The 24508-nt window shown below is 38.6% G+C and overlaps 3 protein-coding genes across 4 annotated transcripts; 2 read left to right on the top strand and 1 right to left on the bottom strand.

The window, feature by feature from the left end:
- Positions 1 to 1466: 1466 nt before the first annotated feature.
- LOC145554328 (uncharacterized) lies at positions 1467 to 6878 on the top strand. The gene is made up of 6 exons (XM_081613888.1): positions 1467 to 1600; positions 1917 to 2364; positions 2938 to 3021; positions 3090 to 3188; positions 3271 to 3476; positions 4002 to 6878. The coding sequence occupies exons 1-6, from the start codon at positions 1467 to 1469 to the stop codon at positions 6226 to 6228; spliced, it is 3198 nt and encodes a 1065-aa protein (XP_081470014.1). The 3' UTR covers positions 6229 to 6878.
- A 3014-nt stretch (positions 6879 to 9892) lies between these two features.
- On the top strand, positions 9893 to 16253 carry LOC145554140 (cryptic protein-like). Its single transcript, XM_081613533.1, has 6 exons — positions 9893 to 10212; positions 10293 to 10339; positions 11275 to 11475; positions 12715 to 12829; positions 12934 to 13043; positions 14835 to 16253. The coding sequence occupies exons 1-6, from the start codon at positions 10190 to 10192 to the stop codon at positions 14942 to 14944; spliced, it is 606 nt and encodes a 201-aa protein (XP_081469659.1). The 5' UTR covers positions 9893 to 10189; the 3' UTR covers positions 14945 to 16253.
- A 3470-nt stretch (positions 16254 to 19723) lies between these two features.
- LOC145554370 (uncharacterized) lies at positions 19724 to 22545 on the bottom strand. Of its 2 annotated transcripts, none has more exons than XM_081613953.1 (2): positions 22284 to 22545; positions 19724 to 20039 (listed from the first exon to the last, which is right to left on the bottom strand). In XM_081613953.1, the coding sequence occupies exons 1-2, from the start codon at positions 22460 to 22462 to the stop codon at positions 19922 to 19924; spliced, it is 297 nt and encodes a 98-aa protein (XP_081470079.1). In that variant the 5' UTR covers positions 22463 to 22545; the 3' UTR covers positions 19724 to 19921. The 2 variants fall into 2 exon arrangements, with proteins under 2 accessions (XP_081470079.1, XP_081470078.1); XM_081613952.1 differs by having other exon boundaries at positions 22254 to 22545.
- Between the last annotated feature and the right edge of the window lie 1963 nt (positions 22546 to 24508).

The following is a 24508-nucleotide window of genomic DNA, read 5'->3' on the forward strand; positions in this document are numbered from 1 at the left end:
TGGGTTGACGTTTCTCCTGACAGGATTGAACGTAACACCGCCGCTCCGTTGGCTAGTGGGGCTCATGTCAGCCGGTTTCCATGGCAACGTTTCCGCATTACTTTCCCTTTTCTGTGGAGCGCTGCAGCTGCTGCTTAATTTCTGTCAGATTTGTAATCTTTTGTGTTAAAGATTTAATGTGAATCGTTTCTGTGAAACATGTTTGGGGTTTTTTGGGGGGCAGCAGGTGGTGGAGGGTCCCTGAAGTCATCCTCTAATTTTACGGCGTTTATCAAGACGGATGAGGCTGAAATGCAAAGTAAATCCTCCAGACGGTCTACGGTTCTGATGCTAGTTTTAAAATTAGCCGTTCTTTAAAAACCTCTGACTGCTGCTGCTCTTCCATTTTCACATAACAAACTAAACATTTTCCATATTTACAGGTTTCCAGTTATGTAAAGTCAGCTGGAAATCAAAGTGATAAATCTGAGCATAAAGTTGTTGTGTTGATGGACAGAATGTGATTTAATATCTGTGTTTATTCCTCAGTTTACAGGCTCTTGTTGCCGGGCAGAGTTTAATTTTAGAGCTGCTGCTTGTCGTTTTCATTCTCTGAGAAAACAACTTGTGACATTCCTGGAATGCTAATTGTACGGAGGACTGATCCTGCCAGAATTATCCAAAAACATAGAAATAAATAAATGACTTAATGTTAATAATTTGTTCTTCAAAAAATAAAAATAAGAGCATTTCCAATTTATGTGATTAGACAGTGTGACAAAAATTTCTTTGTAATTTTCAACAATATTAATTTAACATTGTCGCTTCTATTTAATTTTCCATTATTTCCAAACTTATTGTTTTATTATATTATTTATTGCTATTTATTTAGTGTTTTTTTATTTACTGTCCTTTCTCAAAAATATATTGATTTATTTCCTCTGCTAATGTTTTATTCCTTGTTGTATGGAACAGGGGTGTCAAAACTATCCTGCAACTGTTAGATGTGCCTCTGCTGCACCAGAATAGAATAATTAGGCCATAAAGGCTCTGGAGACCTGATCTACACAAGAAGGAGGTAATTAAGTCATTTCATTCCAGTGTTTTGTATCTGTGGCACATCTAAAAACTGCAGGACAGCAGAGGACTGGAGTTTGACACCTGTGGTATAGAAATTTATTTTTCAATTTTTTACAAAATCTGGAAAAAACAAATGATAAATTATAAAAGAAAAGTAATAAATTAATAAGTTATTGAAAGGATTGATGAAAACGCGTAGTATACACCAACAATAGAATGATAGCATTTATGCTAACTTTAGCTTTTTAGCTAATTATGACTCTATAATTAGATTATATATATTAAATCAGACTAACACACAAACCTGGACCTTATTTATGTTACCACACTTTTTCTATTTCTTTTATACTGATGTTAAAAATATAATTTACAGTGATAATAAATCTGCGTTTCTCGTAGGAAACACGATGTTGTCCAAAAAGGAAGAGAAGAGATCGTTTAGCAACGGCCGTCTGAGAGACCAGTGGGAGAAACTAGCCCAGAACGAGGCGGACCAGTGCAAACAGGAGGCTGAATGGAAACGGAAAAGCTCCGTTAAAGTGTAAAGATCAAAACATTTATTCCGTACAACTTATTTCACATAAATAAAACAGTAAAATTAACACAGCTAAAAATGCTAAATATGTATTTGTCTCACTCAAAAACTCAGGTAAGTAGGGAAAGTTCTTATATTTTACATCTTTTATTTGAAACAGTACTTATTATTATTATTACTACGGGCAGTTTTGTCAGGACCAGACCTCCGTATATAATTGACTGATTGAAATGTAAGTGAATTCTGTTTATTAGTTCCATGTAAAGCAGGTTTTCCATATTCAATCTAACAGATGGTTTTTATTTTCTGTGTTTTGCTCCAGTCTTTTCTCAAAGTGGACCTACCACTGGCCCAACGGGGAACAGGTGAAGGATGAGATTTCTGACTTCAGGAGGGCGACGACCCGGACAGACGACGAAGAAAAAAAGCCTAAAATCAAATTCAAAATCGTTCCTCCTCCTCCAAAAGTCAAAGCGGAGCCTCCTCCGCCGCCGCCCCCCCCCAGGAGGTCGTCCTCCCCGAAACGTCACAGGCAAAAACGCAAAGTGGAAGTGGACGTGTTTGGGTTGTGCTGGAGGGAATCCTGGATGAGCCTGAAGCCACCAAAGTACCTTTACCTGAAGGCCAGAGAGGCTAAAGAGAGGAGGACGCTGCTGATGAGCTTACAGTGTCCCAGGAACAGGAAGTACAAATCAATCGGGTTTGTACTTCCTGGACCGGACGCCGACGGGACGGGTCCGATTTCTAAATGGAGTCACTCCTGGAAGCAGGTCAGGATGCACACGCCTGCTAATGCGCTAATAGCAGAGCTAATTTTTGTTTAGCGCTTTTTGCTAACTTTGAAACGTTTAGTGCATTTAACTTCCCCTACATTATAAAGTGCTAATTTATTGGCTGTTTTGTCAACTTTCAGTTGATTAAAGTTCAACATTTGTGCTGCTTCCACTAAAACTATGTTGGTATAGCGCTGTAGCATTAGCTTCCACTAAGCACATTAGTATTAGCTTCTACTATTATTAGTTAGATATGTTATTGTATCCCTTTAACATTAGGTTAGACTAAATACAGTTTCATTGTTTTAGCATTAGCCTCTGCTAAATATGGTGTTGTGTAGCACTTTAAGGGCTAGCAAAGCTAACCTTTTAGTTAGCCGTGTCCACCACCGTGGAACTGATTGTTCTTTAAGGGTCAAATCTCACAATAAAGATGATGTGTAGATATTTAGATTGTCAGTTTTCCTCTCTAATATTTTGGGTTTTATTGTCGTAATAAATGGGATTAGAGAAAAAGACAGGAAATGAACCAAAACGGATGTTTTCTCTAAATGTTTTTCTTGCTTCCAGGTGAAAAGCCCAGCTCAGTCAGAGCAGTCAGAGGACAGAGACTTTGAGTGGGACACTCTGTTTGAAAGGACGATGGACAGGAAAGTGGAAATAGGAGAATATCGTCTTCCTGTCTGGGCCGGAACGTGGAAGATCATGAACTTTCCCTTCAGGCAGCAGAAGAAGAACTGGACTGCGGCTGGGAAAACTACCAACAGGGAACAACAGACAAGTCCGATAAGTTTGACCTCATTCAGGAGCAGCTGGATCAGGTTGTTGTTTTCCTGCCGTTTCCAGGGTTTCAGCCCCAAATCTGACTGACCAAAGAAAATCTGTGTTCTGGTCTTTAACTAGGACGAGCCTGAAGGCTGGGAGGATTCATGGAGGCTCTCCGGAGCAGAAGATCCAGCGGATGGACCCGCCACGTTCACAGCAGAGATAAACGACTGGCTGATGCCCGGATGGAGCAAATCCTGCCTGCTGGCTGCAGCTCCTCCAGAGGAGCACGAAGAGCGGCAGAGGAGCTGGAGCTGCTGCTGGGGGTACCAGCAGCAGGTCAGGTGGGTCGGTTTCAGCCTCAACACACCACCGAAACGTTCCCATCACCAGAGGAGGCCACCGCTAACCACTAAGCTAACCCTAAAGCGCTAATAATTAGCATTAGTTCTGCTAACGCTAAATGACTACAGCAGCTTGGTATTTAGTGAAAGCTAATGCTATGAGCTAAATTTAGCCATGTTGACACTTAGCATGTGTCATGAGAAGGTGAGGACAGGAAATGGATCTGCTGCGTAATCAGGCCACACGGATTTCAGAATAAGAGCATGAATGTGAACGTCTAAATATTTGAAGAATTCTTAACAACCGAAAACTAAAACTTCAACACAGATAAAAAACTTTATTCAACTAAAAGTTGAATAAAGTTTTAATATCGAATTCATCTGGGAAAATTAGCTTAGCGGGAGCTAAAAGCGCTAAACGGTTTTAGATTTAGCAAAAAATGCTAAAACTAAATTTAGCTCCGTTGTTAGCGCTGGATGGATAAACGTTGGGTTTTTCCACACTGACCTCTGGTTTCCCCTCAGGTGGCGTCAGGCGTCCATCTTGTCCGCCCATCACCATAGCAACCAGATGACCAGGAGACGGAGAGCCATAAACGTCTTCCTGTTCTCGGGTCTGGACCGGTCCAGTCTGAGTGACTGGACGGAGGCCTGGAAGGCTCCAAGAGGACAGAAAACACCGGAGGACGAGGAAGAGCAGGAGGAAGCAGACGAAACTGAGGAAGAGGAGGAGGATGAAGGAATGGAGGAGGAAGAAGAACAGGAGGAAGAGGAGAGGAGGACAAAAATATTCAAAAACTTCAACAAGAACAAGGAGCAGGAAAAAGAGGAAGATGAAGGTGTAGATGAAGAGGAGGAAGACGAAGATGAAGAAGATGAGAAAGAAAATGGTGAAAACGAAACGGAGAGAGGAGAAGATGAAGAGGAAGAAACGCATCATAGTGTCAAAGTGACGAAGGAGGAGCAGGATGAAGAAAAATGTGAAAATGCAGATGAGGAAGAGGAGGAGGACAACGAGGCAGCTGACAAGATGAAGGATGAAGAGGAAATTTATGAGGAAGAGGAGCAAAACACCAAAACGAACAAAACGGAGAGTCAAAAGCTTGAAACTGAGCAGAGGAAGAAGGATGCTGAAGATGAGGAAGATGAAGAAGAGGAGGATGCTGAAGATGAGGAAGAGGAGGAAGATGAAGAAGAGGAGGATGCTGAAGATGAGGAGGAGGAAGATGAGGAAGAGAAAAATCAGGCCAATGATGAAGAAAGACACAAATACACCAAAACAAAAGAAACGAAGAGTCGAGATCCAATAGAGCAGAGGAAGAAGGAAGATGAAGATGAGGAGGAAGAAAGAAAGAAAAACAACGAATCAGAAAAAGACGAGGAAGAGGAGAAGAACACCATAAAGCTGGGAAAAGACAAGGAAGATGATGAAGAGGAGGAGTTTCTGGACTTTGATGAAGAAAGCGACAAAAGTAAAGGAGATGAAGAGGAAGAAGAGGAGGAAGACTATGAAGATGCAGATGAAGAAGGAGAGAAGGAAAAAGGAAAAGGAAAGGATGAAGACGTAAATGTGGAAGAGGAAGAGGAGGATGAAGAGAGCCCAGATTTAGAAGACGATGATGAAGAAGAAGAGGAAGAGGAAACGAACAAAAAACAAGGAAAAGAGGAAGAGGAGGAGATTAAAGATGAAAGAAAGAGCAACAAGGAGGAAGATGATGATGATGATGATAGACTGGATGTAGAAGAAGAAGAGACAGAAATGGAGAGAAAAATGGGAAAGAAGGAGGAAGAGGAGAAGGAAGTTTCCAGTGTGGATATAGAGGATGATGAAGAAGATGATGAAGAAGAGGAGGAAGGTGAAGAGGAGGAAGGTGAACAGGAGGAAGGTGAAGAGGAGGAAGGTGAAGAGGAGGAAGAGGAGGCAGAAGAAAATGAAAAGCAGAAAGTCAAAAACGACGATGAGGATGACGATGGAAACATTCACAGGATGAAGATGGAAACCAAACAAAGGCGATCTGAAGATGAGGAAGAGGAAGAGCATGAGGGCTGTGAGGAAGATGAGGAGGACGATGAGGAAGAGGAGGATGAGGAAGAGCATGAGGGCTGTGAGGAAGATGAGGAGGACGATGAGGAAGAGGAGGATGAGGAAGAGCATGAGGGCTGTGAGGAAGATGAGGAGGAAGATGATGAAGAGGTGGAAGAAATCAACAAAAACAAAGATGAAGGTGAGGAAAACAGAGAAACTGATGAAGAAAATCCTGTGGAGGGAAGAGCTGACGAACAAACAGAGGAAGAGGAGCAGGAGACGAAGAGCGGCGTTCTAAAACAGACGAAGAAGAAGAAACGGAGACGAGCGAAAACCAAACCTGACGCTCCGCTTCACCTGCAGTTCCACAAGCTGAACGCCTCCTTCTCCGCCTGGCGGCGCTGCTGGATGGTCGCCGTGGCTCACCGCGGCGGAGCCGACGAAGACGACGAGGAAGAGGAGGGCGAGGAGGAAGGGGACGAGTGGCGGGCCTGGAAGGAGTCCTGGAGAATCTGCCGCTGGAGGAAGACGGACGAAGACGAGGTGATGAGCTTCTGCTGGGAGCACCGGAGCCGCCGGGACGCCATACAGGAAGTGGACGAAACGACAAACAGGAAGTGGAATCTGAGCTGGAAAATGAACACAGCTAACGGCGAAGAGGAGGATGAGGAAGAGGAGGAGAAGGAGGAAGAGGAGGATGAAGAGGAGGATGAAGAGGAGAGCTGAAATGTGATCAAACATTATGAACTGAGACATTTTAATGGACGTTGATCAAAACTTTCCTGGATCTTACAAGATGCTTTGTGTTCACCGCTGGCTAAAACGTTAGCTGCGCTAATGCTAACGCACTTAAATATTAGCTCTGCTAGCAAAACAGCGCTACGCCAGGAAAGTATTGTGTAGATGGATGCTAACGCTAAAGTATTACCTTATAAATTACACACATTTCAGCTAATTATTCAGTGAATTCTGGTTCAGTGTCCCGAGTTCAAAGGTTAGCAGGTTAGCACGGATAAAAACAAACCTTTATGGCTAACACCAGAATATTTAATGACGTGTTCTGATCCCTTTAAAATAAATAAACAGTAACCTGCACCTTCCAGGAAAGTCCTCTGTAGATTCATTGTAGTAAATATGAGAAAATACTTCATGTTTACTGAACGTAACTCCAAGCTACCGGAGCCTTTTATTTTGAAATCGGTTACGTACCAGGACGGTTTCCGGTGAGTTTCTGGAAAGTAACGTGTAACGTGACGTCCAGGAAAATAATCTGTAGATTCTTAGAAAGCTTAGGTTAAAAACTGTCTGTTAATATTTGTACAAATATGTAAATTGTACATCAAAAATATGTAATAAATTTTAAATAATAAATTGAATCTTTGTCGGTTTTGCTCGTCATTATGTTTCTCTGCTTGATTCCAGCTTCTTTGCAAATCAAACTATTTTCTTGTTTCCATGTTGGCAAAAAAATTCACCCGCAAAACAAACTGATCAGTCGAAAAGAAAAACAGGAAACGGATGGAGAGAAGAGCTGACTGCTTGTGGAACATCCCCCTCTAGTGGTGGGACTGCGTCACTACGCCCCACTGGGGACAAACGGCAGCAGTTTAGATGCTTCCAGGTGGAGTCAAGACGAGGCTTTTTTATTTAATTACATAGAAATTCACTGATATTTCCTCACCAAAGAAAGAAACACGCAGGAAAAACCCAGAGCAGCTCAAACCAACTGGACATGTTTTATATCTTCCTCTGAATAACAGAGAAATGTTTGATTCTGGATCCCTAATTGAAGCTGAAATCACATTTTCTGTCGGTTAATCTGTCGTTTCTTTGGATATTTTTCATCAATTAAATGCCAAAGAGTAAAAACGAGTTTTAAGATTTAAAATGCTCCAGGCTGTGGGCAGATCTAATCTGGAAAGGGAAGTTATTCCATAAAACAGGAGCAGCAACAGAAAAAGCTCCATCTCCTTTCCTCTCAAGTCGAATCCGAGGAACATTCAGTAATAATCTTAAAGTTCTGGACGCAGACCGGACATTTAAAAGGTCCTGAAGATAAAGGGGGATTTAACAACAGAATCTTAAAATCTATTGGATAAAAACCAGGCAGCAGGTGTAAAGATGCCAGAGTTGGTGTCATGTGGTCAGGATTCCTGGTTCCTGTCAGAAAAAACTAAAGTGGTGAAACAAGATCTGAGTTTTAATGAGTCTCTGCTGTCAACATCAGGTCACTTTGTTCTGATTCCTGATCCTGCTGCAGCTGAACGAGGCAGGTCTTCCTCTCTTCCTGCAGCAGGTCTTCCTCCTGCTTTAGGATGCTGACCTCCTGCTGGGGTCCCATCAGGTCGCCCCTCCTGCTGGGGTCCCATCAGGTCGCCCCTCCTGCTGGGGTCCCATCAGGTCGCCCCTCCTGCTGCTCCTCTTTAGCTCAAACTTCTTTGTGACGACAAAAAGCCCATTTCCTCTGTTTGTCCCTCAGAGGGAGAAGAACCAGAACAAGCAGCATCTTCAGTTTTACATGATTTAACGGCTTCCTGGACTCAAAACCTGAACCTTCAGAGCAACACAAAGACAGTTACAAAATCAGCCTTTTGTCAACAGAAAAACAAGATAATTGTTGGACTAGACAACATAATCTTTCATTTTCTCAGTTTTTTTTACTGACTTTTTAATTTTTTGTTGTTATTTATCCTATTTCTTGTTGGAATCCCAACAGAATCTTGAGTTTCATCCAAACTTACATCAGTGCTGTGAGACGTGCGTCATGATTCTGCACCAGAAGAAGACGGACAGTAACTCTGGATGTAATCAAAGGCTGAAGCTGTTGGTCGTGTTTTCTCTTTTCTTTCTCTTGTCGTGATTTTCCTGTTGCTCAAAAACATTAAAACTGATCCATAATCAATCCTGTAGACAAAGAGCTGCTGTTCGACATCGATGTTCTTCTTCTGCATGTTTACTGGGGTCGTAAACTGTCCACACAGAGTCTGATTGATTGATTGATTATTGGCATGAGCGACCAAACAAAATCTGATTTCAACCAATTAAAATCAGTCGATCTTCTTCTTCTCTGTCACATAATGAATTAGAAAACTAATAAACTACAAGATGAACATGAAATCTGCCATTTAAGATGTTTTTGGGGTTAAAGGTCAGATTAGAGTTCGGGCTAATATGTCAGAGTTTTTATCAAAGAGACGTTTTTGCTTTTCATAGGTGAAAAAAACCTGTTAAGTTTCCATGTGGATGGAGCCGAAAACACAACCCTGAGGTTCACCGCTTTGAATAGCAGATCTTATCATTTTAACACATTATTTTTTATTTTTAATCATTTTATTTCAAAACATTTTGACCTTTTTATAACAGAAAGAGATGCATTCTTCTGAAAACGGAAACATGTTGGACTGAAATGTAGTTAAAAAGTTTCTTAAAGTTTCAGAAAGAATAAAAAGGTGTCGATAAAAAAAAACATTTTAATGTGTCAGAATAAATTCAGGCTTTTTGGGGATTTAAATATCAAGAAATGAAGTTTAAACCTGAACTTTCTGCTTATTTTCATGCATGAAAAGTTTCTGCATGTTTTCTGTTGAGGAGTTTTTCCTGTTGGCAGCAGCTGAGTGATTAACATGTGACTGGATGCTAACGAGGTTAGCACACATGCTAATGAGGTTAGCACACATGCTGGTGGGGGTGGAGAGATCCAGCTAAACATCCACAGAAGAAGAATAACCTCAACTGAAGTACTTCACTACGGAAGAGGATTAGGGCCACTGAGAAAAAATTAAAACAGTTCCGACTTTTTTCTCAGAATTTTGACTTTAATTTCAGAATTCTGACTTTTTTTCTCAGAAATCTGAGGTTAAAGTTTTATTTTTTTTTCCAGTGGCCCTAATCCTCTTCCGTAACTTCACAGCAATGACAAAATCACAAGAAATAAAAATTAAGTTTGATAAAACAAAATGGCAAAAAAATACAAAAAATAATCATACGAATAAAAATAAAGACAAACTATTTTTGTTGCAGCAAAACATACAAATTTTCCCTTTTTCCAGTCAAAGATAAAACAAAATAAAAATATAAAAAATTAGTAAAATAATATGGAGAAAAACGTATAAAATGTAAAGTTTAATCTAATTAAAACTTAAGATTTAATTCACAGACAAAATTTCAGAGGAAATAAAAGCAGCTTTCCTTATTTAGAGTTTTATAACCAAACTTTTTAAGTAAACTTATCTCATTAAATTAATTTTATCTCACTTTCACTAAAAAAATAAACAGTTTTAACTTTATTTAAATTATTTCCGAATAAATGAGTCAAATATTTGTTTCCTGGATTAAAATCTGGACCTTTTCAGCAGAATCCTCTCATCTTCCGTCATTCCGGTTCTTGTTGATTCCAACCTGCAGGCGGAAACGGGCAGCAGACAGAAAGGGGGCGTGGCTTCCGGAGTCCCGCCCACTTCCGGAATGGAAATCACCTGGAGAGCAGAGAGGAGGGATTTGAATCTGATCAGATGTTCACCAATGAGGCTGAGAAAACCTCGAGCTCTCATTTGTTCCTGGATTTATTGATTTTCTTTCTTTTTCTGGGAACTTCAGGAATATTTACAGATAAAATTAACAGATTTTTCTTATTTTTTTTATACTCATATTAAAACTGCAAGGAGTTGGAATTTTGAAAAGTTTAACTATGAGGCGACAGCAGAAGTTCAAGTGAGTCCTAAAAACTGAAAAAACTTTTATTTTCCTCATTTTTTTCCATGTTTAATGAATTTATTCCCCGTTTCTCTCAGAGTCCTGCTCGGTGTTTTCTGGTGTCTCCGGCTTGTTTCTCGCTCAGGTCGGTTTTTCTCCACATTTCCACGATATATATATATATATATGTATATATATCTTTTATTACGGGCTTCTTTATTAGAAGCGATCATTTCACGATGCGTTCAAACGCACCTCGTAAAACTATAAATCATCTTAAATTTTCCACAACCTTCAGAACATTTCGAGGGAAATCTGGCACCAATTTTCAACGTTCATCAATCAGATTTGATTAAGAATCTACGGAAGAGGATTAGGGACACTGAAACACGGAAGAATGATTTTAATCTCTGAATCACAAACGTTTTAATTGTTTATGTTCTTAAAACTCAAATCTACCAACTAAAGTTGAGACAGACTTTCGGTTTGGATGAAGTTAAAGATAAAGTGCATTTTTATGAAACAGAGAATGAAAAGGTTATGTGGCTATTTTCACATTTTAACTACAAAATTGACGTAAACCAAAGAATGTTTGGTTATTCGAATCGAATAAAAATCTTGTATTAAAGTCAGAATAATTTTTTCCGGTGACCCAAATCCTAACTGGTCAACGTTTGGCCTTAAACAGACGTTTTATCCAAAACTGTGTATTTACTCGCATATTTTCTACATGTACTTGAACGCATCATGAAGTTTTTGCTCCATGTAATCTGCCTGTAATTTTTCTCTCTCTGTTAAAACAATCAGATATTTTCAGTGTAAATTCAGACGTTTTCTCCTCTGTGGTTTAACTGGTTTTGAGCCAGTTTGGCTCCATTGAGCTGCTGGTTTCTCCTCATTTGCACATCAGTCAGATGTAATGGAGGGACTTTGTTCTGAACCAGACATGAGGGAGGCGAGGAACCAACAATGTGGCTGTCAGGGTTTACATTTCACCGATTTTACCCTGAATCCATCAAACCAGCTGATGATTCAGAGGTTTTACTTTATTCACTCAAACCTGCCGCTGTTTTCTTTCAGGCTCTGAAGGAGTCCTCCACTCTTCTTCTTCTACAGCTGCCACATCGCCCTCCTCTCCTCCTCATCCTCCTCCTGCGGCCCAGTCCTCCCAGTCCTCCCAGGAGTTTCTGTCCCAGTTTACCCAGGTGAATTCTCCAAACAGCGGCGACCGTAAACACCGAGACGCCAGCGCCGTGCTGCCCTTCATCGGCCTCACCAGCAGTACGCCTCCTCACACACACACACACACACACACACACACACACACACACACACACACAGATTTCTGTTCTCACAGAAAATAACACGTCTCTAGCAGGAAAACGTTTCAGTAATTCATAAAAAGTGAAACTGAATCAACGTTTCTGCAGCATGAAGCAACAAAACGCTTCAGCTTTGAGTGTCTGGATGTTGAGTTTTAGTGTTTTTCTGTCATTTTCAGAGGTTTGCTCAGACTCTCTGCTGTTTACTGGTGTGGAGCGGAGGAGTGCTGCAGGAATGCGCTGCCAGCTGCTGCAGACTCTGGTTTATTTCACCGACACACAGAGGAGCTGCAGCAGCTGGACAGCAGATTTCAGACTGAAAACCTGCAGAAAACTTACATGAGGAGTTTTGAACTTTATGTTCAAACCCAGTAAAACTTCAAATCTGTAAACAAAACGAGACGGAAACAATCTGCTAAACAGAGACGATTATGTGAGAAATCAGTAAAACTTCATATTCAGATTATTGTTTTCAGTTTTCCAGATTATAAACTAGAAAAACAGTGAAAACTTTTTCTAGATTTTGCTCCTTTTTTATTTATTTCTAATATTAACCTGTAACTCTCAGGTGTTCTGAATGGAAAAAAAGCTAAACATTATATATATATACAGACATTGTGAAGGAAAATAGATAAAAAACAAGGATTAAATGAATACTTACAACAGGTAAACACTGCAAAAACACAAAATCTCTTACCAAGTAGTTTTGGTTTAATTTCTAGTGGAAATATTTTAGTTTATTTGCAATAAAATAAACTAAATTAAAAGCAACATACATATAGACTTGTTTTAAGTCAGTAATTCCTTTGATATTTTAAAAAAGTTCTGGTTCCACTGGGCCTGTTACCTAGCAACGCCAGCCAAGCCCAGCTCAGCCTGTTACCTAGCAACGCCAGCCAAGCCCAGCTCAGCCTGTTACCTAGCAACGCCAGCCAAGCCCAGCTCAGCCTGTTACCTAGCAACCCAGCTGCAGTTCCGTTGGCGGTTATTTAACAAGACGTTTTTCTCATGTTATGAGTTAATTTATCTGCCGATTGAAATGGAAAGTTACTGATAGTTTCACTACAAACTGGACCAAAATTACTTGGTGAGATTTTGTGTTTTTGCAGTGAAGATGAAATGTTTCCCTCCGTCGTTGCTGAGGCTGATGGAAACGGAGGATCAGGTTGATGTTTTTAATGTTCTTAATGTTTCTAAGGTGCTGATCAGAGCCGCAGCTGCTGTAAAAACGGAGGAACCTGCATCCTGGGCAGTTTCTGCGCCTGCCCTCCGTTCTTCACCGGGAGGAGTTGCGAGTACGACACCAGAATCAGGTAACCCAGCTGATGGTCTCCTGGGTTTCCAGCAACATTAACATCATAATGGTTTTGTTCTGTCTGTCGCCGTGGCCTGGTTTTCACTGTTTGTGTGTTTGCAGACGATGTGACGTTGTTCCTCACGGCGAGTGGGTCCAGAAAGGCTGCTCCTACTGCCGCTGTTTCTACGGCGTCTTGCATTGCTTCCCTCACGTTTTCCATGAAGACTGTGGTAAGAAAGTCGCCACACGTAGCAACACGTATTCTCTGTTTTTATTAGATATAAAAGCGTTAAAGCTGAGAGTCTGTCGGCTTTGCATTCTGAGACGAGATCCTCCAAAGTTTTATTCTAGTTTTTAATTCTTTTGGTTTCTTGGTGTGGTTCAGGTAATCCCTGAAAGGTTTTGTCATCTCAAAGGGGGGGAAGAGAATCAACACCCACAGTCGCTGTAAAACCCGCCTTTCACACGTTTCACCCTGAAACACAAAAACTCCTTCTGAGTGTAAATGGGGCTGAATGAATTTGCTCCACCTTCTCATTTACAGTTCAAGCCTTTTATCCTCCAAAATGTTTCTTATTTGACTCCTTAACACAGAAACACTGATGTGGAGTTTGGGATGATTTTGAAACCCAGAAAAGACAAAGAAACAAATCTAGTTTGATCTTTATTGTTGGGCCCCAAAACTTTGTTTCTTAAAGCAAAATGTCAAAAGTGTTTGATGCTGAATTTCCTCCTATGGGTTTTATTTGTCAACAGAACTAAAATCTGGTCCATCAGAACTGATCCAAACTCCCTCGTTTCTATAAAACTGCTCTGGACCCACCAAACATGCTACTGCTAACGCTAGCATGTATGAGAATTAAAAATGTTAAAAGTTATTGTGATTTTCAAACTAGAATCTAGAAGTGAACAACTTCTCACACATGCTAGCTGCTAAATTGTTTGCTTCCACTGAGCCATCACAGCTGCTAATGTTAGCATTAGCATGTGGGAGCGTATTAATAATGTTAGCTACATATTGTGATTTAGGTTCGTGTTTATAAAATGCTCAAGCATATCTACCTCATGTCTCTTTGCTTTATCCCCACACCAGCTCACCTAGCTCTTTGTTTAAGGCTAACACGTTAGCATGTTAGCCTTAAACAAAACCTTGTTTTAATCTTGATAATTCTGGTTATTGAATGTTTCCAGTTTATTTCTGTATTTTATTGTTAGACTCATTTAAAATGTTTAAGCACAATAATTAAACCAGGTTAACTCAGTCAACAGAGTCAGCTAACAGTAATACTTGCTAGCATTAGCATGTTACTGGTAGCATCCACAGTTAATTATTGTAATTTTCTTAAGCTCTTTAGATTTACGATTACTGCATCATGTTTTCAGGTAATCGTGTCTCTAGACATCATTTTATTTTTTGACATTGATGACAAAAATGGAAAAACCGAACTAAAAGTTTTTCAATTCCAAATATGAAATGTAGGGGATTTATATTTTTGTAAAAATAATGACTTTATTTCATGATCAGAAAGAGGAAAAATCACAAATATTTGTTATGGATAGATGCAATAAAGGCATAAAACATTTTTGGAAAAGAAATATCTTTAATAAAGCTTCTATGGAACACTATGTGTGTCAAATCTTCTGCACATAGTCATAAGTCACACAATGTTCTGAGTTTTGTCCTGAAGATAAAATCTTCAACTTGGAACTAAAAATCAATCCAACTTTTAATACTTTAATTAAGCGGGTAAAATTTTAATCTAGCTAGCTAATCCAACACAGAGCATCACTTACTTCTGTCTTTTTTCCAAAAATAAACGAGCTGCAGAAGTGTAGAGTGAAGGCTTTCCTTGTCCCGCCTGGGAGATAAACGTGTATCTTTAAGAGCTGCTGGAAGTCGAGATAAGCGAAGCCAAGTTTAGAGAAAGTGAAAGAAAAAGATAACGGCTTAAAATACATGAAATGGCTCTAAAGACATGATATTAACGATGTAAACTCTTGATTGTTTCGTTTTCTCCCAGATGACTCGGATGAGGAGGTTCGTTGGTATCTTTCATCGGCGGTCAGGTTGACTCCGCTCAGCTGTTTCCTGTCTCTGCTGATGCTACTTCCTGTGCTGCTCGTCTTCTGACGTTCATAAGATTTTATTCTCTAATCGGCTCCAAAACGACGTGAATAATAAACTTGATGATGCTGCAGTATTTATTTTAATGAGGAAAAAACCAACTCCTGATTTGCTTTTATGTAACTAACTGGAGAGAGAAGAGTTCTTCCAAAATAAATCCTGTTTGCCTGAAAGATCTAAATGTATGGAGGAAGATTAGTGCCACAAAAAAATCTTATTTTTTCCCCCTCCGAATTCTGACGTTTTTTTTCTCAGATTTTACTTTCTCTTACAATTCTATTTTTTCTCAAAATTGTACAATTTTCCTCAAATTCTGACTTTTTCCACCGGAATTCTAAATTTAATCTCAGAAATATGACTTTTATTCTCAGAATTTTGACTTTATTCTCAGAAAACGATTTCTTTTTTCTCATTTTTTTAACCTCAGATTTCCAACTGTAATCTAAGCATGCTGACTTTACTTTCAGAAATGTGACTTTTTTTCTCAGAAATTTGTTTTTTTCTCAAAATTGTAAAATTTTTCTCAAATTCTGACTTTTTCCACAAAAATTCTAACTTTAATCTCAGAATTTTGACTTTCTTCTTAGAAATGATTTCTTTTTTATGTCATAATTATTTTTTTAACCTCATATTTCTAACTGTAATACTGACTTTTTTGTCTCCGAATCTTTTGTTTTTTTTTCTCAAAATTTGTGGCTTTTTCCCTCAGAGTTTTAAACTCTGATTTCTCGTTTGTTTTTCTTGACGTTCATCTGACATTAAAATCAAAATTCTGAGAAAAAGTCACTTTTTTTTTCGTTCAGTGGCCCTAATATCCTTCCATATAAAGGAAATGAAGGAAGCTGTATATAAGATTTTTATGGAAAATGTTTTAAAGTCATTTTGTCTTTGAAGGAAAAAACTTCCTGTGATTCTTGTTTTAATCTGATGTGACGTTTTGTGTTGAACCTGGTTTGTTTAATTGAAGCCGTATTCGTGCTGCTGATGCTCAGGGTTTCGTTTGAACCGGTTTTGCGGTTCTTCTTCCAGCCTTTCTGTTATCTGCAGGTATTTCCAGCCGTTTTCTCTCCTGCCTCTTATCTCCACTTTATTGATGAGGTTGGATTTGATTATCTGCTGCTTTCTTATCTAAAACAAACAGAAGCTGCTGCTCTGCAGTCCGTCGCCTGGTTTTCTGTAAGTCCTAAAGAAACAAATCTAAATAAAGAATCTTTGCAGATTTATTTCAATTATTTAACCATAAAATTCCATGTGTTGTTTTGGTTCATGGGGTAAAGAGGGAAAGTTGTGGAAAATAATAAAAATTTGCAGTAAAGTGTGGCCTGAACGTGTTTTTAATCTCCTCCAACGAGACGCTAAATAAAACCCAGAGCTGTTGGAGGTCAGTGGAGGTCTGGATGATTAAAGCAGAGGGTTTCAGTCACATTCACCTCGTCTGCAGCTTTATTTCACTAAAATAAGACGATTGTGTGTTTTAGTGCGTCTATTATATGTTGTCTGAAAACCTAAATGTTCCTGTCGGCTCTTTTGTTTAATCTGCATCAATATTGTTTGGTTTCCAAGAACACAAAGCTGTGAAATTGGCTAACAGCTAAGCTAATTTTCTGTTAGCCTTTTAGCACTTAGTTTGCTTTGGGTTAATGCTTTGGGTTAACAGAGCTACATTTATCTAACTCTCCTTTTCACCTGAATAAAATCCAAAACATTTGACTTTAACCTCAACTGAAAACATCCAAACCAGGAGTTTTCCTGCTGCAGAGGAACACTCTAAAAAGAAAACAGTTGAACCAACTTAATTGAATTGCTTCTAACAAGCAAGCCAATTAAGTTTATCCAACTGAATTTATTAAGTTTAACCAATTCAATATATTCTAATCCATCCAACTCAATTTGCTAGTTTTATTTAACACATTTGTTAAGTATGTTTAAGATAACAGATTTAAGTCACTCTTACTCAAATCATTTAGTTTACTTCAAAAATGGTAAATACATTTATATAGTGCTTTTTCCATTCATTTTGGCCACTGAAAGCAGTTTAGAGTCACATTCACTTAATGTGCAGATCAGTAGGTAACTTGGGGTTTAAGTCCTTATGGCATTTAACTTAATTATTTCAAGTAAAGTCAAAGCAAAAAGGCCATTTAAGGAAAAGATTTGTGTATTTAGATGACACTGTAAAAAGAGAATTAAAATGTAGTTTTTAACGACTTAAAAGTTTGAGTTGACTTTCTGTAGAATTAAGTCAAAGAGATTTTAAATGTTTATTAGAAGAAAATAAATGATTTGAGTAAGAGTGACTTAAAACTGTTATCTTAAACCCCCTTATGAATTAAGTTATAAGAACTTAGTGAATTGAGTTGTTCAGACATAGGATACGAAACTGGCATTGAACTCAATTGTTTTAAGTAAAGTCAAAGTAAAAAGTTAAAAATGTGTAAGTTTTGAGTTAAATGAACACAAGAAAGTAAGTTATCATAGCAAAAGCAAAAAAATTAAGTGAAATTAATATAAATAAGTCCATAAGATGAACTGCAGCCCAAATACACTTTTTACAGTGTACAAGAAAACACAAATGTGTGGATGAGGAGATAATCAGGCAGGTTTTCCGTCTTAATCCCAGAGTAACCAGAGCGTAATCTCCCCATTGTTGCCCAGGCGACTCCTCCTAACAAGTTAATTAAAAACGCTCCAGTCGATGAAAAGCTGTTAACGTGATTTTAGTTTCAGTTTGTCAGCAGGTCAGACGTCCAGCGGAGAAACTCAGAAACCAGCAGAGGAGAGAAAAAGCTGCGGCGGATCTGGATGGATTTAAAACAGATTAATGAAGGAGGAGGAGGAGGAGGAGGAGGAGGAGGAGGAGGAGGAGCCAAACGACTCCCTGCTGCCATGGTGACGCCTCCCTTTGACAGAAAAACTGTTCAGCAAATATCCGACTTTTCCTGTCAGAGAAAATAAAGCGAAGAGATAAATGTGATAAAAACAGTTTTTCATGTTTTCATTCACAGTTTTCCAACAAGTCGCTGTAAAATATTAAACTGAATAGTTTTAAGCCTTAATGAGTTTTAGTTTGTTTTCTATTGTGTGTAAATTTGAACTGTCAGAAATTATTTAGAAAATTACATTGGTACTAGGGATTAACAACATTTAGTGTAACAGAGTTAAATGGTACTAAAAACTGAAAATAATTCCACTTTGGTCAAAATGTTTAGAGGTTTGGAAAGAAAATTCTCAACAATACACAACATGGCCATGTTTTTATGTAAAAATACCTAAAAGTGTAAAAAAATAAATCAGAAAATAGAGCTGAAAGCTAATTTTAGTCATAACCTAACTTTTATTCTAAATCTGAAAAGTGAACATTGAACATTTCTGTTCAGTTCCTGAGTCACAGCTGCAATGCCTGCTGGGAAAAAAACAAAAAGAGTTTCTGTAAAATTCAGGCACCTGCAGGTTTAACTGTGAGGGAAAGTTAATTATGACGAGTTCAGGCCCTCTGAGTCAAACTGCAGCTCTCTGCTGACACCTACAGGCCAGTCCCAGAAAGAGGGCTCAGAGTTAAAGACCCAGAATACCCTCCATTATTCTCCATACAGTACTTTGACTAGACCAGTGGTACCCAAACTTAATCTCTTGCGCCCCCCCAGTGGTTTCCAAACATTTTCTGGGCCCCCCTGACCCTGGGAGTGGGGGATTCAACTTCTTTGGGAGCAAAATGAATGTAGTAGCTGAACATAGACAACAACACCAGTAGCCTACAGGCTACCTGTTAAGCTTAAGGTGCTGTATTGATATTAGCTAGTCATCTTTTAGCTAACATTAGCTAGTCATCTTTTAGCTAACATTAGCTAGTCATCTTTTAGCTAACATTAGTTAGTCATCTTTTAGCTAACATTAGTTAGTCATCTTTTAGCTAACATTAGTTAGTCATCTTTTAGCTAGCATTACCTTCATCCAACAGCTTCACTCAACTCAGTCTGTTAGTTTGGGGGAAAAACGGTGAAAAGTTCTTTGCGTTTTGCTGCCATGATTCTAACACAAACCTGCGTAGCTCCGCCCAGCAGCAGCAGCAGGTCTCCTTCACTGCCGCACAGGCGTAAATCCAGCGCGAGCGTCATAGCGCTCATGTTGGGTTTAAAGGCGGCTCGGAAAAACAGGTTACCACATGTTAACAACGGATTAAACAGTTTTAACTGCTGATAAAAGTGTCAGAGGACACAGATATGGGAAGTGCGGAAGCTCTTACTGTATCAAATTAACAGGAATAACAGAAGGTTTGCCATTCTAAGGTAAAAACCCAGCGCATACAGCGTTCATGTTTTGTTTTTTTTCATCCAGATGGCTTCCCGCGACCCCCCTGCAATGGCACGGCGCCCCCCTAGGGGGCACCACCCCACAGTTTGGAAACCTCTGGACTACACTGACCCACATATAACCATATAGATTAAATAAACCCCTGGAAACTGGTTAAGTGACCCACAGAATTTCAGCAAACAAATCCCGACACTCATCATCACCTCTAACTGGTTCTCCTCTCAAACTGACATCTGGCCTTTGTTTTGGATGCAGTCCTTCACGTATCGTCACATAAAATTAATTTCTAAGTAATTCAGCTCTAAAAACATGACGACTCAGTTTTAACATCACGATTCATGTAATTGATAATAATTGATCAATCTGAACAGTTCGTTTTGTAGCGTTGGAGTTTATTGGGAAAGTGGAAATGTGCTGAAGAAATGAAGAAAATTTTAACTATAATTTCAGAACTTTAAAATAGTTGAATATTGTTTAAGTAAATCGTAATATAGATTTGAGTTTTTGATGGACAAATAAAATGTTTGAGTTGAAAAATGACAGATTTATATCAGTACATTTTATTTGATCTTTTCTGATATTAAACATTCAGATGTTTGATTTAATCTGAAGTTCCAGGTTTGCTGATCTCATTTCTGTGATCAGTTTTTTTTTAAACTCTTGGTTTGTTGGTTAATTGGGCCTTTGGAGAAACCGAGAAGCTTTCTGCTCTCGCTGTCTTCTCTCCTCCAAGAAGCGCTGCTGGTTCTGGTTCCTCAGGTTGAGGCGCAGCAGCCACTGGTCCCTGAGCCTGAAGCGAAACAGCAAAATGGAGGCGAGAAGGTTCAGCTCAGGTCCAGACCAAGAAATGTGGTAGTTATAGTTGTGGAAAAGCTATTAGTCAATTTACTGCATCATATGAGTGGAGAATTATTCAAAATGAAGTAGGCACTCTACCGCTAATTTGCTAATTGTTTTTCTGAGTGATTTGGCTAACTTCAAAAATATTTAGTGCATTAGCTTGCATAAGTAGCTAATGCATAAGTAGCTAATGCACTATTTATGCATTAGGTACTTATGCTAATGAATAAGTAGCTAAAGCATTAGCATATGCTTATGCTAGCATAAGTAGCATGCTAATGCTAATGTGAGAAGTGTCTCGCAGCATGCTAATGCATTAGTAATTATGCATAAGTAATACTACTTATGCATTAGCATAAGTGGCTACTTATGCTAATGGTAGCATAAACTGCTTTAGCTACTTATGCTAATGCATAAGTAGCTAATTACTAAATTAACTTGATTTAATTTAGGTCTTTGGAGCTTTAGCTTAGCTAATGCTAACTGCTTAGCATTGGCAGAACTAATGGTTGAGTTTGGTGCTGTACGGTTAGCGCAACTACATTTTTAGCTACAGCTTCCGTTGTGGAAATGTGGCGTTAAAAAGAGAAATATGATTTAAAGACTGTAGAAATGAAAAGTGAACTCAACATTAATGTGAACTTTGAACTTAGTTCCTTCTCCTGGTTCTATTTCAGACTGAAGAAATGGCTAATTAGCTAATTTAGATAATTTTCATTAATGAGACAATCTGATGTTTGATATTTAAAGTTTTTAAGACGTCTGGCAGATGTCCGTCAATCAGGTCACATCCTGTATGTGCAGAAAACCTGGAGATGTTTGATCTTTTCTGTAAAATTTTTAGTAAATCCTACTTTTGTTCTGACCAATTCTTAGGGACATTTTGACTTTTTTCCACAAATGTACATTTTGTAAATGTTTTTCACAAAGTATCCACCATCTGTCTGGAAAATTTGCTCCTCTTTGTCTGTTCTGGTCCTGCAGCGTTGATCCTCGGTCGTTGCACCAGCATCTCATGTTGTGGAAAGAGGAAAGCCGTGTTGGCTGAAGGATTAATTAAGTGATTCTCTTGCTGATCTCCGGGATTCAAACCTGCGGCCTCGCTGCCTCTGATCAACATTCTCAGGCGACGACGCGATGACAGACAAACAAGCTGCAAACACGACCGAGGCGTTTAATGAACTCATCCATCCCTCGGTAATGCACTTTATTTTTAGCGTTCCCTTCCTGTCTGACAGTTTGTCCACACGGCTTTGTTCACCTGCCAGAACTTTATTTGACTTTATTTTTATTATTGTTTTAGGAAATACGTATGTATATTATTTTTTTTTACCAGAAACTAAACCAAAGTTCAGAAACAATGAGAGAAAACTTCAATCCATCCCATAATCTAACAACTTAATGATAGCAAACTAGGCTTAATAAAACTAATGTGCAATCTATGCACGTTAGTTTTATGGGGTTATTTTAAATTATTTTTTTATTTCAGGTTTTTATTTTAAGCATGTTTGTATAGAAAAGTGATGTCCCCTGCTAACAACAAGCATCTAACTGCTAAGCTAGCAAGGTAACTAGCATGCTAGTGCCAAAATGCTAACACAGTAAATCCGTTGTTTCACTCCTGAAATACAGTGTAAATAAGACAGTGCAGTGTACCAACACCTAGCAACCCCAGCCAAGCCCAGCCCGTTACCTAGCAACCCAAGCGGAGCTCCAGCACGTTTGGCCACCTGGTTTTATCCGCTGTACAATGGCTGCTGGAAAAGTCAAGTGTTTTGTTCTTGATGTGCCATACATAAACCCCTTGATTGATTCTTGTTGGTTGTGCAGGAGGATCCACTTGTGCTTTTCAAAGATGCGTAAGCATTGAATTTGGTGGGCGTGGCTAGCAGCAGCTTATTTGGATTTAAAGTGACGGAAGCCCTAAAACAGGAGAACTGAGCCGATTAGAATCTCATTTCCTAAGAATGATCCAGCAATGATTTAGTTCAACATGTTCAAGGAAGCATAAAACCTTTAAATCTGACGGAAGCTGCTCTTTAGGTTTATAATCATCTACTTGTGTGTTTTGGTTTAGTTGTTGTAAAATGTTTGTCCTTATTTTAGCGCCTGATGAGGACGTAGTGGGAATAATGAGTCCTGATTGGGTTGGCATGGATAAAACCTCCGACTCGCAGCTGACGTGTCTTCTGACCGCGTCAGGGCGCTGCTCCTCAGGCGGTTCTCCTCCTGGTCCATCTGCTGGCCGTGCCGGACGATCCTCTGCTCCCAGAACCACCGCAGCTTCTGCTTGTCATGGATCCGAGCCGCGCTCATCGCCTGGCAACAGGAAGGCTGTGACGGCGCGGACAAAAATCCACAAAACAGCAGCATGTGGAGACGACCACTCCGGTTCCCGTCAGCTTTTAATGCCAACTGAAAAACTCTTCATCTGCTGTGACTCCTCCTCCTCCTCCTCCTCCTCCTCCTCCTCCTCCTCCTCCTCCTCCTCCTCCTCCTCCTCCTCCTCCTCCTCCTCCTCCTCCTCCTCTCACTCTCTCTCTTCCTCTTTATTCTTATTGACTTTATCTGACATGTTTCTTTAAAGTTGAAAACATTTTAACATCTGCAGGGATTTTAACTGCTCAGATTGAGTTTTATTCAGTGGATCTGCTGGGAATAAAGGATGAATTTATGGGACAACGTCTCCTTCCCAACATTGAGCCTAATCAATGCTGTGCATCTGTTATTGATTGTATCATTTACACACTAAAAGCTGTTAAATGCAGAAAATAAAGACTTGAAGTCACATTTTGGCGCCCTCTCTGGCCCGGCACCCCGGCTGCGGCGGCACTCCCAGAAAACTTTCATAGTGCTGCCCACAACAGGATTATAAAACAATTTAAAATAAATAATATCAGGTGATATTTAAACTTTGAATTGACACAACATGTCTGTCAATTCAGTAAATAATATTTATTTTATTTTGAATAAAATAAATAGTTAAAATTTGAGCGGCAGATCTGAAAATAAAGTAAATAAAAATATTGGGCCATTTTTAAGCTTCTCATTGATGTAGCATGTTTGTTTAAAGTTTCTTGTAAACAAATAGAACTGAAAATAAGTAAAAATAATAATGATACTTAAGAAAATAACTTTTTAAAATATTTTTACGACTTACTGAGTTTTACATTTGTGTCTTGATTTAAGAAGGCGACACTATGCGTCTTTGCATGAGGTGGTTGAGAGGCACAGAGTTTTTCCAGGGGAGGCCTGGGCCCCCGATCGCCCCCTCTTGGAGGCACCACTGCCTGAATTTTTATGCTTTTTTTCATCTTTTATTTTTACATTAATTTTTTTTCCAAATTTAAAAAAATTGTGATGTAATTGTGATGTCATCATCCTGGACTTTAACCTTCTAAATATCATGTTGAAACCAAACCTCTGTGGACCAAAACCAGATCTTCCAGCCGACCAGAGGTCAAGAATCAAGCAGCCATGGATTCTCTACTCGACATGCAAACTCTGATTTATTTATTATTTTAGAAAAATGTTTTTTTTAAAAACATTTAGAAGATGGTCACCCATAAATCACTGAATTTCTTTCATGGGCATCAAAAATAAGGGGCTAAATGCATGCCACACTTTTCAGATTTTATTTTAAATTATTTATTGATTAGGTTGCTTAACTCATGAAGGTTTAAAATAAATAAATCTGTAGTTGTAACCTGATAATATGCAGATGTGAGTTGTAACAACAGCAGGGGCGCAACTACAAACTTTCTGAGGTGTATGAGAACATGTCATCGGTGCCCCCCCTCCCCCCATGACATAAACTTGTACAACTCATCTTTAATTAAAGTATCAGTAATAATAAATGTATAGATATATTAATACATTTCTGCCTACAGGGGAATTAAAAAAGGATTAAACAAAAAACAGGGCAATATTTCATCATTTAATATTTAAGCAACAGTGACAACAAATAACTTATGAAATAATTGTTTAAATGTGTTATTCAAACTGTAAATACAGAAATAAATTAATAATATATATTCAGTAAATGTGCCTCAAGTAAATTATTTGATTTCATTTTAAAAACTAGAAAGAATAATTTCAATATTTACTAAAATATTTTATGTTCCTGTAATATTATGAATCAATTTAATTGATTTTTTATTCCTCTCTTTGTCCTCCCCAGATTTTAGGTTTGCAATTTATGCATTCCATTAATATCTAAAATATTTTAAATGTTAAATTATATTTAAAAAAACTTAAAATAAAAAGCTCTGTTTAGGTTTTTGTTTTAAATGTCGCTATTTTAGGTAAGTTATTTATAATGCTGATAAATGTGGGGAATTTTCCGTGTTCTGTTACATAAAAAAATTAAATAAAAAGTTCAATTTAGTTTGTTTTTCACAATTCTATGTCTGTTATTTA

Source organism: Poecilia reticulata, chromosome 12, assembly GCF_904066995.2.
Source record: "Poecilia reticulata chromosome 12, P_reticulata-male-v2, whole genome shotgun sequence".
NCBI classification, from domain to species: Eukaryota; Metazoa; Chordata; class Actinopteri; order Cyprinodontiformes; family Poeciliidae; genus Poecilia; species Poecilia reticulata.